The 11,550-nt window shown below is 36.2% G+C and overlaps 2 protein-coding genes and 1 long non-coding RNA gene across 4 annotated transcripts; all 3 read left to right on the plus strand.

The window, feature by feature from the left end:
• LOC149178816 (uncharacterized) lies at positions 1 to 618 on the plus strand. Its single transcript, XR_016258877.1, has 2 exons — positions 1 to 175; positions 292 to 618. It is a non-coding gene; the product is annotated as an uncharacterized LOC149178816 (long non-coding RNA).
• A 1,106-nt stretch (positions 619 to 1,724) lies between these two features.
• Positions 1,725 to 4,865, plus strand: LOC149178817 (subtilisin-like protease SBT3.6). Of its 2 annotated transcripts, XM_089423721.1 has the most exons (5): positions 1,725 to 2,053; positions 2,171 to 2,768; positions 2,943 to 3,040; positions 3,247 to 3,405; positions 4,424 to 4,865. In XM_089423721.1, the coding sequence occupies exons 2-5, from the start codon at positions 2,689 to 2,691 to the stop codon at positions 4,594 to 4,596; spliced, it is 510 nt and encodes a 169-aa protein (XP_089279847.1). In that variant the 5' UTR covers positions 1,725 to 2,053; positions 2,171 to 2,688; the 3' UTR covers positions 4,597 to 4,865. The 2 variants fall into 2 exon arrangements, with proteins under 2 accessions (XP_089279847.1, XP_089279848.1); XM_089423722.1 differs by having other exon boundaries at positions 1,725 to 2,768.
• Positions 4,866 to 9,568: 4,703 nt separating this feature from the next.
• LOC149178818 (ribulose bisphosphate carboxylase small subunit, chloroplastic-like) lies at positions 9,569 to 10,730 on the plus strand. Its single transcript, XM_089420442.1, has 3 exons — positions 9,569 to 9,820; positions 9,919 to 10,050; positions 10,165 to 10,730. Exons 1-3 carry the CDS (start codon positions 9,599 to 9,601, stop codon positions 10,387 to 10,389), a joined length of 579 nt encoding a protein of 192 aa, XP_089276568.1. The 5' UTR covers positions 9,569 to 9,598; the 3' UTR covers positions 10,390 to 10,730.
• The last annotated feature ends 820 nt before the right edge of the window (positions 10,731 to 11,550 follow it).

Consider the following 11,550-nt stretch of genomic DNA (forward strand, 5'->3'; position numbering starts at 1 on the left):
TGCCCCCCGAATATGGCTCTGCAAAACCCTAAGTCCGTTGGGGTTGCATTCTGGCTGGCAGGAAATCCGTCTCTCCGACTATGTCTAGCGGTGAACCTGACCAACGCATCGAGCCCAACTGCTATTGCAGCGATATGTTCCCCATTATTACCAGATTACTGCCTTCCAGACACAGGTGAGATTTATTGTTTACAGTGAGTTAATTGAAACTGCTCAGGTTAAATTTCCATGGGCCTCATACATCTAATTTGTTTACTTAACTAATTTTTGGCTTCTTACATCTGCCTGCAGGCATTGTGATTGTTGCGACATCAAATGCCTCTGTACTTGGATTCTAGTCCTAGCCAGTGAAGAGCGAAGCCCTAGCCAGTTAAGTGCGAAGCCCTATCCAGCGTGCGATTCCCACAGCTTCCGCTATGTGCGAACTCCGTCAAAGTTTGTCAATCTTGAAAATTTAGACATCAACTATTTTTTCAAAATATTATTATGGATAGTTGGGTGTTGGTAATGTGAGCAATCTTTGCTTATGACCTGTGCGTTTGAAAGCTTTTTTACAGCTTGGAAGTTACTGTGTCTTTTAAAACCCACCTCCTTTCTTTTACACAGGAACAAAATGAAACAGGAAGCGGACGGCTGCATATGTGCAGGTCCTTGCATCGCATGACTTCTCATTGTAATTAACTAGAACCCTAAGCTCTGGTCAGATTGGGTTTTGATATAATTTGTTTTTTATTTAATTTACCAAGTTGTCTTGATTTTTTGGTTTGCTAGCCTTCACATTTCGTTCTTCTATTCTGAAGACTTGTGCATTTGAAAGTTCTTTTCAGTTTGGAAGTTACTTTGTCTTTTTAATACAATATTTAAAACCCACCTCATATCAATAGGAACATAATGTTTAAAATCTTTATTACACTCTGCTCTATCTACAGCATGGAGAAAGCCAAGTTATCTATGGTTTACAGCTACCGACATGGATTTAGAGGTTTTGCGGCCCAAATATCAGATACCTAGGCAGCAGATATGGCCAGTAAGTGATTTGAATATCACAACCATCAATTTTAGATCAGCTCGTTAATAATTGATGAACTAAACCAGTTTTTACTCAATTTTTTGAACTAATATGTCTATGTTTTTGCATTAACTAAAAAAAAGGGGAAGTCATTGTTTTCCCAATATCCCTTTTGTTTGAATTCATACATATATTTATCTTTATAGCATCCTTCTGAGTTGCAGAGATGCCTGAAGTTGTTTCTGTATTTCCCAACAAGCTGAGAAAGCTCCATACAACACACTCTTGGGAGTTCTTGGGCATGCCAGATGACAATTCTTTGGAAACCTCAACTAACTCTACTAGACTTCAAGAGGACATCATCATCGATATCATAGACACAGGTACCTTTCTAGTTTCCATCACAGAAAAACCAGTTTTTTGGATTGCAAGCAGAAATTTTAGGAATTTGATTTTTGGATTGCAAGCAGAAAATCCCCTGTTCCCATCCAAAAAAAAAAAAACCCAACCCTGGTTGTTGTCTTTAGTTGTTTCCTCTCGGTGGGTAAACATCCTTTTGGGCAAAAATCTAGCATATGAGAAACCTCGGGCTCAAGAGCTACATGTCAAAGGGTTCCAATCCGCCAATATTACCCTGGACTTGCAATTGGCCTCGTCCACTTTCCTAGGACAAACCTCATAGGCTCAGATAACTACGACATATCAGAGCAAAAAATTGGCAACATTACTGGTTACTCTGCTTTTAGGTGGACAAATAGCAGGGAACATAATCACAGAAATTGTAAAGTGATGTTTGTATTGTATGAGTCACTCAAATGTCATAACTTCTTAATTGACTATCATAAGGAGTGACAACCCTCGTGCTTACTAGTAGAATTAGTTATAGACAGAGTTCTCTCTGGGAATCTCAACATTTAGATGTCAATGAACAGGTATATGGCCTGAATCCCCAAGCTTCAGCGACCATCTGATGTCTCGTGTACCTTCACATTGGAAGGGAGTGTGCAAAAGTGCTGATCAATTTCCTTCTTCAACATGCAATAGGTAAATTGTGTTCCATTGAAGTTCAGATTGCAGCATGAATTTCAACTGTCTAATTTTTGTCATCTGTATTTTAAGTACTTAAATAAGTACCACTAATACTTTTATGGCTTATTTCAGGAAACTGATTGGTGTCAGGTATTATTTGAGTGGATTGGAGGCTGAGAAACAAGAAACGTTGAAAACAGTAAGTTCTGATGATGGCATAGAATACAGATCTGCAAGAGATAGTCTAGGGCATGGCAGCCATACTGCTTCTATTGCAGCTGGAAGATATGCAGAAGGATACCGCCTGCCACCTCTGTCATTTTTATGAAACGAATGCCATGACTGCATGATAAACGAATTCTAGTAACTTCATAGCATGATAAACGAAGTCGTATCATTTTTGAATTTTATGCAAAGCACACTCATTCTATTCATCCCAAATTTTCTGTGGGGAAAAATTAATTCTATGAACCTGGTAAAATTCAACGATACCGATAAGTTTTATACCTTGAAGTTCTTATGGCACAGAATTGTGTTGGGCTTAAAGTTAGAATATGCATGCTTCATTGTTTTATATGAAGATGTTTGTGAATTTGTTTTTTCTTTGATTCCGTGCACACTGCTGGATATTGCAGGTTTATATTGTATACATGGGGAGTAAAGTGCATGATGACCTAGAGATAACCTCACTCCAGAATCATGAGATTCTTGTTGCTGTCCATGATGGCAGGTTGGTACCACAAATATTTCCTCTTTCAGATATGTTAACTTAATGCAAAGACCTCTCAATTTGAGGGAAGCTGTTAATATAGCATTTTTTAGAATATTTAGTATGAATTGTAAAATGACTGCTATCTTGGTCATTGAACTGTAAAATCTTTATTACACTCTGCTCTACCTACAGCATGGAGAAAGCCAAGTTATCTATGGTTTACAGCTACCGACATGGATTTAGAGGTTTTGCGGCCCAAATATCAGATACCCAGGCAGCAGATATGGCCAGTAAGTGATTTGAATATCACAACCATCAATTTTAGATCAGCTCGTTAAGAATTGATGAACTAAACCAGTTTTTACTCGATTTATTGAACTAATATGTCTATGTTTTTGCATTAACTAAAAAAAAGGGGAAGTTGTTGTTTTCCCAATATCCTTTTTGTTTAAATTCATACATATATTTATCTTTATAGCATCCTTCTGAGTTGCAGAGATGCCTGAAGTTGTTTCTGTATTTCCCAACAAGCTGAGAAAGCTCCATACAACACACTCTTGGGAGTTCTTGGGCATGCCAGATGACAATTCTTTGGAAACCTCAACTGACACTACTAGACTTCAAGAGGACATCATCATCGGTATCATAGACACAGGTACCTTTCTAGTTTCCATCACAGAAAAACTAGTTTTTTGGATTGCAAGAAGAAATTTTAGGAATTTGATTTTTGGATTGCAAGCAGAAAATCCCTAGTTCCCATCAAAAAAAAAAAAAAACCAACCCTGGTTGCTGTCTTTAGTTGTTTCCTCTTGGTGGGTAAACATCCTTTTGGGCAAAAATCTAGCATACGAGAAACCTCGGGCTTAAGAGCTGTATGTCAAAGGGTTCCAATCCGCCATTCGAAAACTCCTTGGGAAGCTACGTCTGCTCAGAAGTTCTGAGAACTGAGAATATTTCATTGAGAAAACCTAGTTGTGCTATACAGTTCAGTCTATATATATGTGTGTTTTGGTTTTTCGTTTTAATACACTCTGTTTAGCTAGTTCATAATTTATCCCTCCCTTTTATAATACAGATTTAATCAATTATATATGTAAATTCATTTTTATTTTCATTTTCATGTTTTGGTTTATTACACTGTTTAGTAAGTTTTATCTCATTGAAAATACCCAGTTGTATTCTACAGTCTGAAGCACATATCAATCTGTCTCTTAGCTTGCCAGTGCTCAGATAGCAGTTGCAAAAATACATGGGGCAGCTATGATTGTAGCTGCAAGGGTGACCTTTTGTATATTAGAAACCATGATACCTGCATAAGTAAGTAGTTCAGTCATCTGCATTAGAGTCTTATACATGGAGGCACAATAAAATAGAATATAGCTAGTATTATGTAGTGTGCTTTATAAGAAAGGGCTTTAATTATACCTGTTGTCTGAACATGTCTTTCATACACTCATTAAAAGTAGAAACACAAAGAAAAAAGAAACCAAGAAAACAATAACATCTCGAACGAGGAGCATATGAATCTACAACAAGTACTTGGCATGATTATGGAGTATATTTGAGTTACAGCTCACATCTTTGTGGAGAGATAGTCAAAATTCTGAATCTCACGCCTATTTTTTCATTATTTTATGCGTTGTCTTAATTCCCCGCTTCTTGGTCTCTTACAGGTCTACAACGGATGCTTCAAATATGCATTTGGATCTGCCATGGTGCTGAAACTCTCATTTTTTATGCTTTTATCGTCTCTGCTAGGATGCCGATGATTACAAAACTAGCATATCAAGCTGACAAAGGAGAGGCACTGCAGACTGCCCTGATTGGAAATAACAACACTCCTTGAATCTAAAGAATCTAAACTGAGGACTGATAAATGTATCATTGATGCCAGTATTCCTTTCAGGGAATACCGTATGCAAGTTTCCAGTTTTGTTTGCCAGCAGTTGTAGTTATCAATTGTTTGAGACAGTTTTCTATATATATGAAAACTTTCTGAAAAGAGTATCAGTCTGCTTCATAGGCATAATGTCTTAGTTGTTAGCATTCGTGCTTGTCTTGTATTCTTCACATGTTACAGTCTGTCATAAGAAATGCTTATTTTCAAGGTTTTGCATCCCATCAGAGAAATTACTGAAATCTTTTGTTTACTGTATTCTCTATTCTTGTTTACAACATTACCACTTGGACAAGTTAACGTTATTCAGATGGTGTTCTTGTCATTTCAAATTATGCAAGTATTTTAATGTGCCGAAACAACGTACGCAATAAATCTTGGTTAAACCAGTCATTTGGTAGGATAATAAGTAACTAGTTTTAACTTGATGCAGGGACTTGCTGCCTCGCAGCTTCCCTTGTTTTAATGGAGAATCCAAATGTCAATTTTGAGAGCCCAACTTGGGGATAAAGTTTTACAAGGAGATTTTTCTTTCATAGGTTTGGATGATTTTTGTTGTTGTTGATATAATGAATAATTATAATAATTTTAATTTTAATTTTTTCTATCCAATATAATTAATTATAATTTAATATTAATTATTATTTTGAAGAGATATTTTAGTGATTATTTTATTTTATGGTCATGGAAATATAAATAAATAATTATTGTCATTTATATAATTAGTAAAATAATTAGTTTGATATTACAAGAGGGGAAGTGTGAGAGGATCTTAAATAATATTCAACATGTATTACAATAGTGATATGATTCTCTTTAAATTATCAAACTCAATCATTTAATGAGGTTAGTGGGAAGGACACATTCCATAATTATGAGAAGAATGGGTTGAGTACTTTCATGATATTTGTGACAGGTATGGTCCAATTATGTCTAGAGAATTTTTCTACATCTACAGAAATTTGTAATCACAATGAAGGGTGAATTGCATGCAAAAGGGGGGAGTTGATCATTCATCCAATAGGGAGAGGAAAACACAAGTGGGAGAAAGCATGCATATGATGACAAGGAAAAGGTATGTTGAGAAGTGCAGCAAGAAAGTCTTAATTTGACTTTGCATTGGTCAAATTGAGAAAATTCGAATTTCCACATCAGTAGACGACTTGGATCCAGTTAACTTGTGTGACATGGCTCTTGTCACTCAGTTAGCTCAGTAAATTCGAGTTAGAGGGCTTGGAGTTTAGTTAAGCATGTGTGATTGCTAAATTTTAGTAATCTAGTTTAGTTATATCCAGTTGAGTTCAATTAAACTAGTTCTAATAGTTGGAGGAACTAGTGGAAGGTCAATTGTGTAGTGGGACATTAATCTAACTCAGTGATCATCCAATTAGCTAATTAATCAACCTAAAATAACTAGTGCATGCAAAGAATTCGAGTTCCCAGTTGTGGTAGAGATTCCAAGGTAGTGTAATAAGCAGTTGTAAACTAGTTTAAGTGTGTAGGTGTTGTATGCAGTCAAATGATCAATCCTTGGGAATTGTGCAATCAATTAGAGGAAAATTCCTACAAAATAGGGGCTAATTCTATAGGAATTGCACAAGGAAATAGGGGCTCAAGCAGAGAAAAAAATTGACTAAGTCTAGGTTAGAGCTTCTCATTGAGCAGATAGATAGGTTATTCACTTGCATGTTGAGCTCAAACTGAGCTAACAATTGTAATACATCTTTATTCATTTGATTAATGCAAAAGAGGCTTGAGGGGTTTTTCCCAGTTGGGTTGACCTAGAAAAAAATATTGTGCATGTGTGTTATTTATTATTGCATTAAGAAATTGTTGTTTTAAACTGTGAATTGAATTTCGTAGATCAATAGAGTAGAATTGTGTCTCTTGATTTAGATTAAAATTTCTTGAGCAGTTGCAATTCTATCACCAAATTTCTACATGGTTTCAGAGCAGGATTCACATTAGAACAGGAATTTCAAATTTTTTCCTTAGGAGCTTCAAATTTATAGCTTCAGTGTAGCAGGATATCCTTAGAGTTGTGAAGATGACCTTCAACCGACTAAGGTTGGAGTTTGACTTGGAAGGCAACTCAAATTTCATTGCATGGAAGGATCACATGGATGTGGTGCTTGATGACAGAGAATTGTTGGAATATGTCAAGATAAGCATTGAAAAACCAACATCAATGGATGCCTAGAACCTAGCCTATTGGAATAAATATGTAGCCAAGGCAAGGAGAATAATCTTGGAGGGAGTGCAAGACCACATTTTCTCAAATATCCATGGGAAAGAAAATCCTTTCGTAATGTGGTAGGTGTTAGTGTCAGTATCTTCACACCGCCATCAACGATCAAAATTGCTCTTTCTCGCATGCATGTTAGGTGTCTCATTCAATCAGATGCATTCCATTAGGTCATGGATCAACTGATGGTAGTGGCTTCATTTTAGTTTCCCTCATGTCATATACCTGTTGACTTGTTCAAACATCTTTTATTCATTCATAGTCATTCCAGTTCATTTCATTTATAAAAACCAGTCTTAAGGTTTAGTTTCACTAGGTCTTAGGGTTTGCCATCATGGTAATCCAAGATTGAATAAAAGGGCCAGCAGGCACATGAGGAGGATAAAAAAGTTCATATAGTCATGAGTTTACTTTTGATATGCTAAAATAAAGCTCTTTCACCTTAAAATAGTGTTTTGAGGTGAAATAGAGCATTTGTACTTAATGGTTTCATTTCATATAAATTATGTAGTTATATAGTTCTTATATGTAATAATTCTTCATAAGTTGTTCCTGGTGACTTGGCAACAATGCCAGCTCCTGCCACTACAAAAAGTCAATATGATGAAAATCAGTCCACCTGCAAAAAGGCAAAAAAGTTAGATATTAGCAAAACAAAGCATTTTGAAAAAGCTATCAAAACTATAGAAAATTGGGTTTTGGTTTATGAAAAATCAAAAGAGGAAAAGTATAAAAGGCCAATTCATATGTTTTATTCATTCCTTGTTGAATTGGAGAGCTAAGGAGAATTGAAAACACAATTTTGAGCCAAGGGAGGAAAACAGAGGAAATTTGGCAAAGATTTGTTGGCGCTACGCATTAAAAGTGCGTTGCACACCTATTGCAGTTTGACAGTGTAAATTTGGTTTGGTGCTGTGCATTAAAATGGAGCTACACACTTGTTAGTGAGCGCTACACACTTGTTGATGAAGCCCGAATTGCCTCAAATCGCCTCCAAATTTCCTAAAAAATCATTTGATGCTTGTTCCAAGTAAGTATATCATCCTTCCTTGCTTTGAAGAGTTGTTTTTGGTTGCTAGGGTTCTGTTTGGTTTCCTTTACAACAAACCCTAACTGTCAAACACAAACCCTAAATAATTACTAAACCACCTCTCACAAGTTATCAAAGGTAGTTGTTGTCCTCTCTTACTCCATTCATATTGAGTTTTACAAGTCCCATTCCGTATCCCTTAGACATTAAAATTCACTCCACAAAACCCTACTCTCCTTATCAAACCCTAGCCCTATTACACTATTCCCAAACCCTAACTCCCAAATCAATCCATCCCACTACACCTACTTCATTATCAAACTCTTATTCCACATCCTCAACACCTTTCACTCCCTTCATTCCCCAAAAGAAACCCAAATTCCTACTCCTCCAAGCATTTGCTTCCTCATACACATCACTTACCTTGTATTTCTAAAATCTCTTCATACTCATCTTATTATCACTATAATCCCTCATCTTACATCACCTATCACAATATCAAAAATCCATGGAGGGAGACATAGACTATGAGGGGGAGGAATAAACTTTTAGTGACACTTCCAGAGAAGTACATGTCCCAAGAAAGCCACACAAAGGGGAAAAGATCATCCGGGAGGAACCCATCAGTCTCACAGAATTGCTTGCTTGTCCTCTTGTTATAACTAGTTTCAGACATCAGTCTTGCTATGAGTTTTGTGAAATGGTGGAGAGGGTAAAGTTTCATCATGAGCTTGCCGAGTTGTTTGTCACCCATCTACATAATGGCCAAGTGAATCTCGCTGGTGTCTCCTTCACCTTGTCACCTACCACCATTTCAGAAGCAACAGGCATCCCCAATGTAGGGGAGCAATGAAATAAATGATAGTATGTGGACAAAGAACATTATAAGCCTTACATTAAGGCTAGATATCACAACAAAATCAGCAGAGTATTTGCCTTCAAATACTTAGAGAAGAGTTTTGTCCCTCTCATGAAGCTTATTATCAAATATTTCCCCTGTGAAGGAAGGTTTTTCCGCTTGTATGCACTTTACTAGGGTGAGGATGATGAGCCTCCCTTACTTTATATATAGAAACATTGAGAAGATGGCCCACTATGTTCAAAGAAAACCTTTTCCTCAGCAACTCAGTAGCATTTAGCATTTTCTTAGAATTTTTGTAAGATTTGTACTTTAATAAATTTGATTTATTTAATAAATTAATAGAATAAAAGTAAAGCGAATAAAGGTCTTGATCATGCTCTTGTATTTTAATAAATTTGATTTATCTAATAAATTAATAGAATATAAGTAAAGTGAATCAAGGTCTTGATCATGCTCTTCACTAAGAATTGGCTTAAGCCTTTGATTTTGATATAAATAGGTAGAGCTGATTGGGTTGGTCATATCATTTGGAGCTTCTTTAATCCAATTCGGGTCACAAATTGAAAAGCGGAAAAAGATAAGGCACTGACAACTACGTGATGTGCTGTTCACAAACTCTTATCACAATTGTGAGGTTTGCAAAGAGTCAGTAGGCCCACAGGATCTAACGGTCCAGGTGCACCGAGAGCTTATCGGTTCACACTCTTCACCGTCGGATCGACGGAAAGCAGCGTAGACTTAGGCAGACGCACCATATGTTATATACCCATTGGGTTGGGATACAGTTTCTATCTATACATTCCGTCTAAACACAATGGCCTCTGCGATCATGTCCCCCGCCGCAGCAATGGCAGCAGTAGCCGCGCCCCTCAAGTCCAGCAATGGCAACGGGAACAGCAGCAGCACCAACGTGGTGTCGGCGTTCACGGGGCTCAAGTCCACGGCGCAATTCCCCTCCAGCTTCAAGATGAGCAACGCAGCAGCGGAATGGGAGCAAAAGACCACGAACAACGGTGGGCGAGTGCGATGCATGCAGGTGGGTGTGTGAAATTAAATTAGAAATTGATGAATGAATCGATTTAGTAGCTGAGAAATGGTGTTAGTTAATGGGTTGCATGAATATAATTGCTGCAGGTGTGGCCTCCATTCGGGAACCCCAAGTTTGAGACTCTGTCCTACCTCCCTACGCTAACCGAGGAGCAGCTGGTGAAGGAGGTTGAGTACTTGTTGAGGAACAAGTGGGTGCCTTGTCTAGAGTTTGATCTGGTGAGTTTTTATTTTTTTAAGATTGATTAATGGAGATTTGAACTTTGATACTAGGTCGAAAATAAAATGGGTATAAATTTTTATTATGAATTGTGTGTATGTATGTGCGCGCAGGAAGGATCCATCTCGAGGAAGTATAATAGGAGCCCGGGGTACTACGATGGGAGATACTGGGTGATGTGGAAGTTGCCGATGTTTGGGTGCACAGAGGCATCTCAGGTGATAAACGAGGTGAGAGAGTGTGCCAAGGCATACCCCAAAGCCTTCATCCGTGTCATTGGCTTTGACAACGTCCGCCAAGTGCAGTGCATCTCCTTCATCGTCCACAAGCCCGAATAACTAATAGGGCGCCGCACAAACCTTGCTCCTCTGTAACTTCCAGTAGCTAGTTAGTTAATAAGCTTGTCCTTGCTCGCCGCCTGCCGGCCATTTAATTGTTTATGTAATTGTGGTGATTTTGCTTTTTTTCAAAAAGACATGGCCGCCGGCCATTTTTTTAACCCCATTCTCTTCCTCCTGTTGGGGCCGCCATGGAAGCTGTAACAGCCATGGTGCCGGTGTTATCGACTGGATGAAGGATCATTTCCTTGGGCTTTCCAGTGGGCAATTATGTATCCGGCTGAATAAATAATTAGGCAACCCTCGTTGATGTTGCTGAATAACATTTGGTTTAAATCTCATTTAGGGTTTTGTCTTTCTCATGGTTAATTGATTCTACAGCGTTTAATTAATAATAGGGTAATTGTCATTAATATTAATAAACAAATAAGAAAGATTTGGTTTGTATATGGATTAAAGTTTGATTTGGTTTAGTTTATAAAAAATTAAATAAATATTAAGGCAATCCAAATCATTCCATTATTGGAATGAATTTCGTATTTCTATATGATTTATGAAATTAAATTAATACCTGGTAAACCATTTCACTTCATTATTATAATAATTTTGACAATTTTACATTATTTTATAATAGAATTTTAATTTTATTTATGATTTACTGAACACCCAAATCATTCTATTTTCCAAAATGATTTTATATTTTTATATTATCCCTAATAAATAAATTAATATATTTTAAATTATTTCATTTCATTAACATAGTTTAAACTATTTTATTTCATTATTATATTGAATTTGAAAATTCCTATTTATAATAAGGTTTTAGTTTTATTTATGTAAATTTGGTTAAAAAGGCAACATTTAAGTTTTAGTTTTATTTATGTAAATTTGGTTAAAAAGGCAACATTTAAATAAATGTAAATGAATCTGAAAGCATTCCAAATTAGTTCACTGAAATGCGTTTAAATAAATGTAAATGAATATTAATACATTTTAGATTATTAAATTATTTTAAATATATATTCCAAATTCCTGAATTAATAAAGAAATATTTTAATACATTTTAAATCAATTCTTAAAATCCATCTCATTATCTCACTTATAAAATATTTTTAAAAATTATTATAATAAAACAAAAATTTAATTTAATTTCTATATTAT

Source organism: Pinus tabuliformis, chromosome 4_1 (genome assembly GCF_031772625.1).
Source record: "Pinus tabuliformis cultivar Carrire ecotype Pingquan chromosome 4_1, CPIR1, whole genome shotgun sequence".
In the NCBI taxonomy this organism is placed as follows: Eukaryota; Viridiplantae; Streptophyta; class Pinopsida; order Pinales; family Pinaceae; genus Pinus; species Pinus tabuliformis.

Coding starts and splice junctions, on each gene's coding strand:
- LOC149178818 (XM_089420442.1), top strand. CDS start 9,599: ATGGCCTCTGCGATCATGTCCCCCGCCGCAGCAATGGCAGCAGTAGCC. Junction 9,821..9,918: donor GGCGAGTGCGATGCATGCAG/GTGGGTGTGTGA, acceptor TAATTGCTGCAG/GTGTGGCCTCCATTCGGGAA. Junction 10,051..10,164: donor CTTGTCTAGAGTTTGATCTG/GTGAGTTTTTAT, acceptor ATGTGCGCGCAG/GAAGGATCCATCTCGAGGAA.
- LOC149178817 (XM_089423722.1), top strand. CDS start 2,689: ATGGGGAGTAAAGTGCATGATGACCTAGAGATAACCTCACTCCAGAAT. Junction 2,769..2,942: donor GTTGCTGTCCATGATGGCAG/GTTGGTACCACA, acceptor CTCTACCTACAG/CATGGAGAAAGCCAAGTTAT. Junction 3,041..3,246: donor CCAGGCAGCAGATATGGCCA/GTAAGTGATTTG, acceptor TCTGAGTTGCAG/AGATGCCTGAAGTTGTTTCT.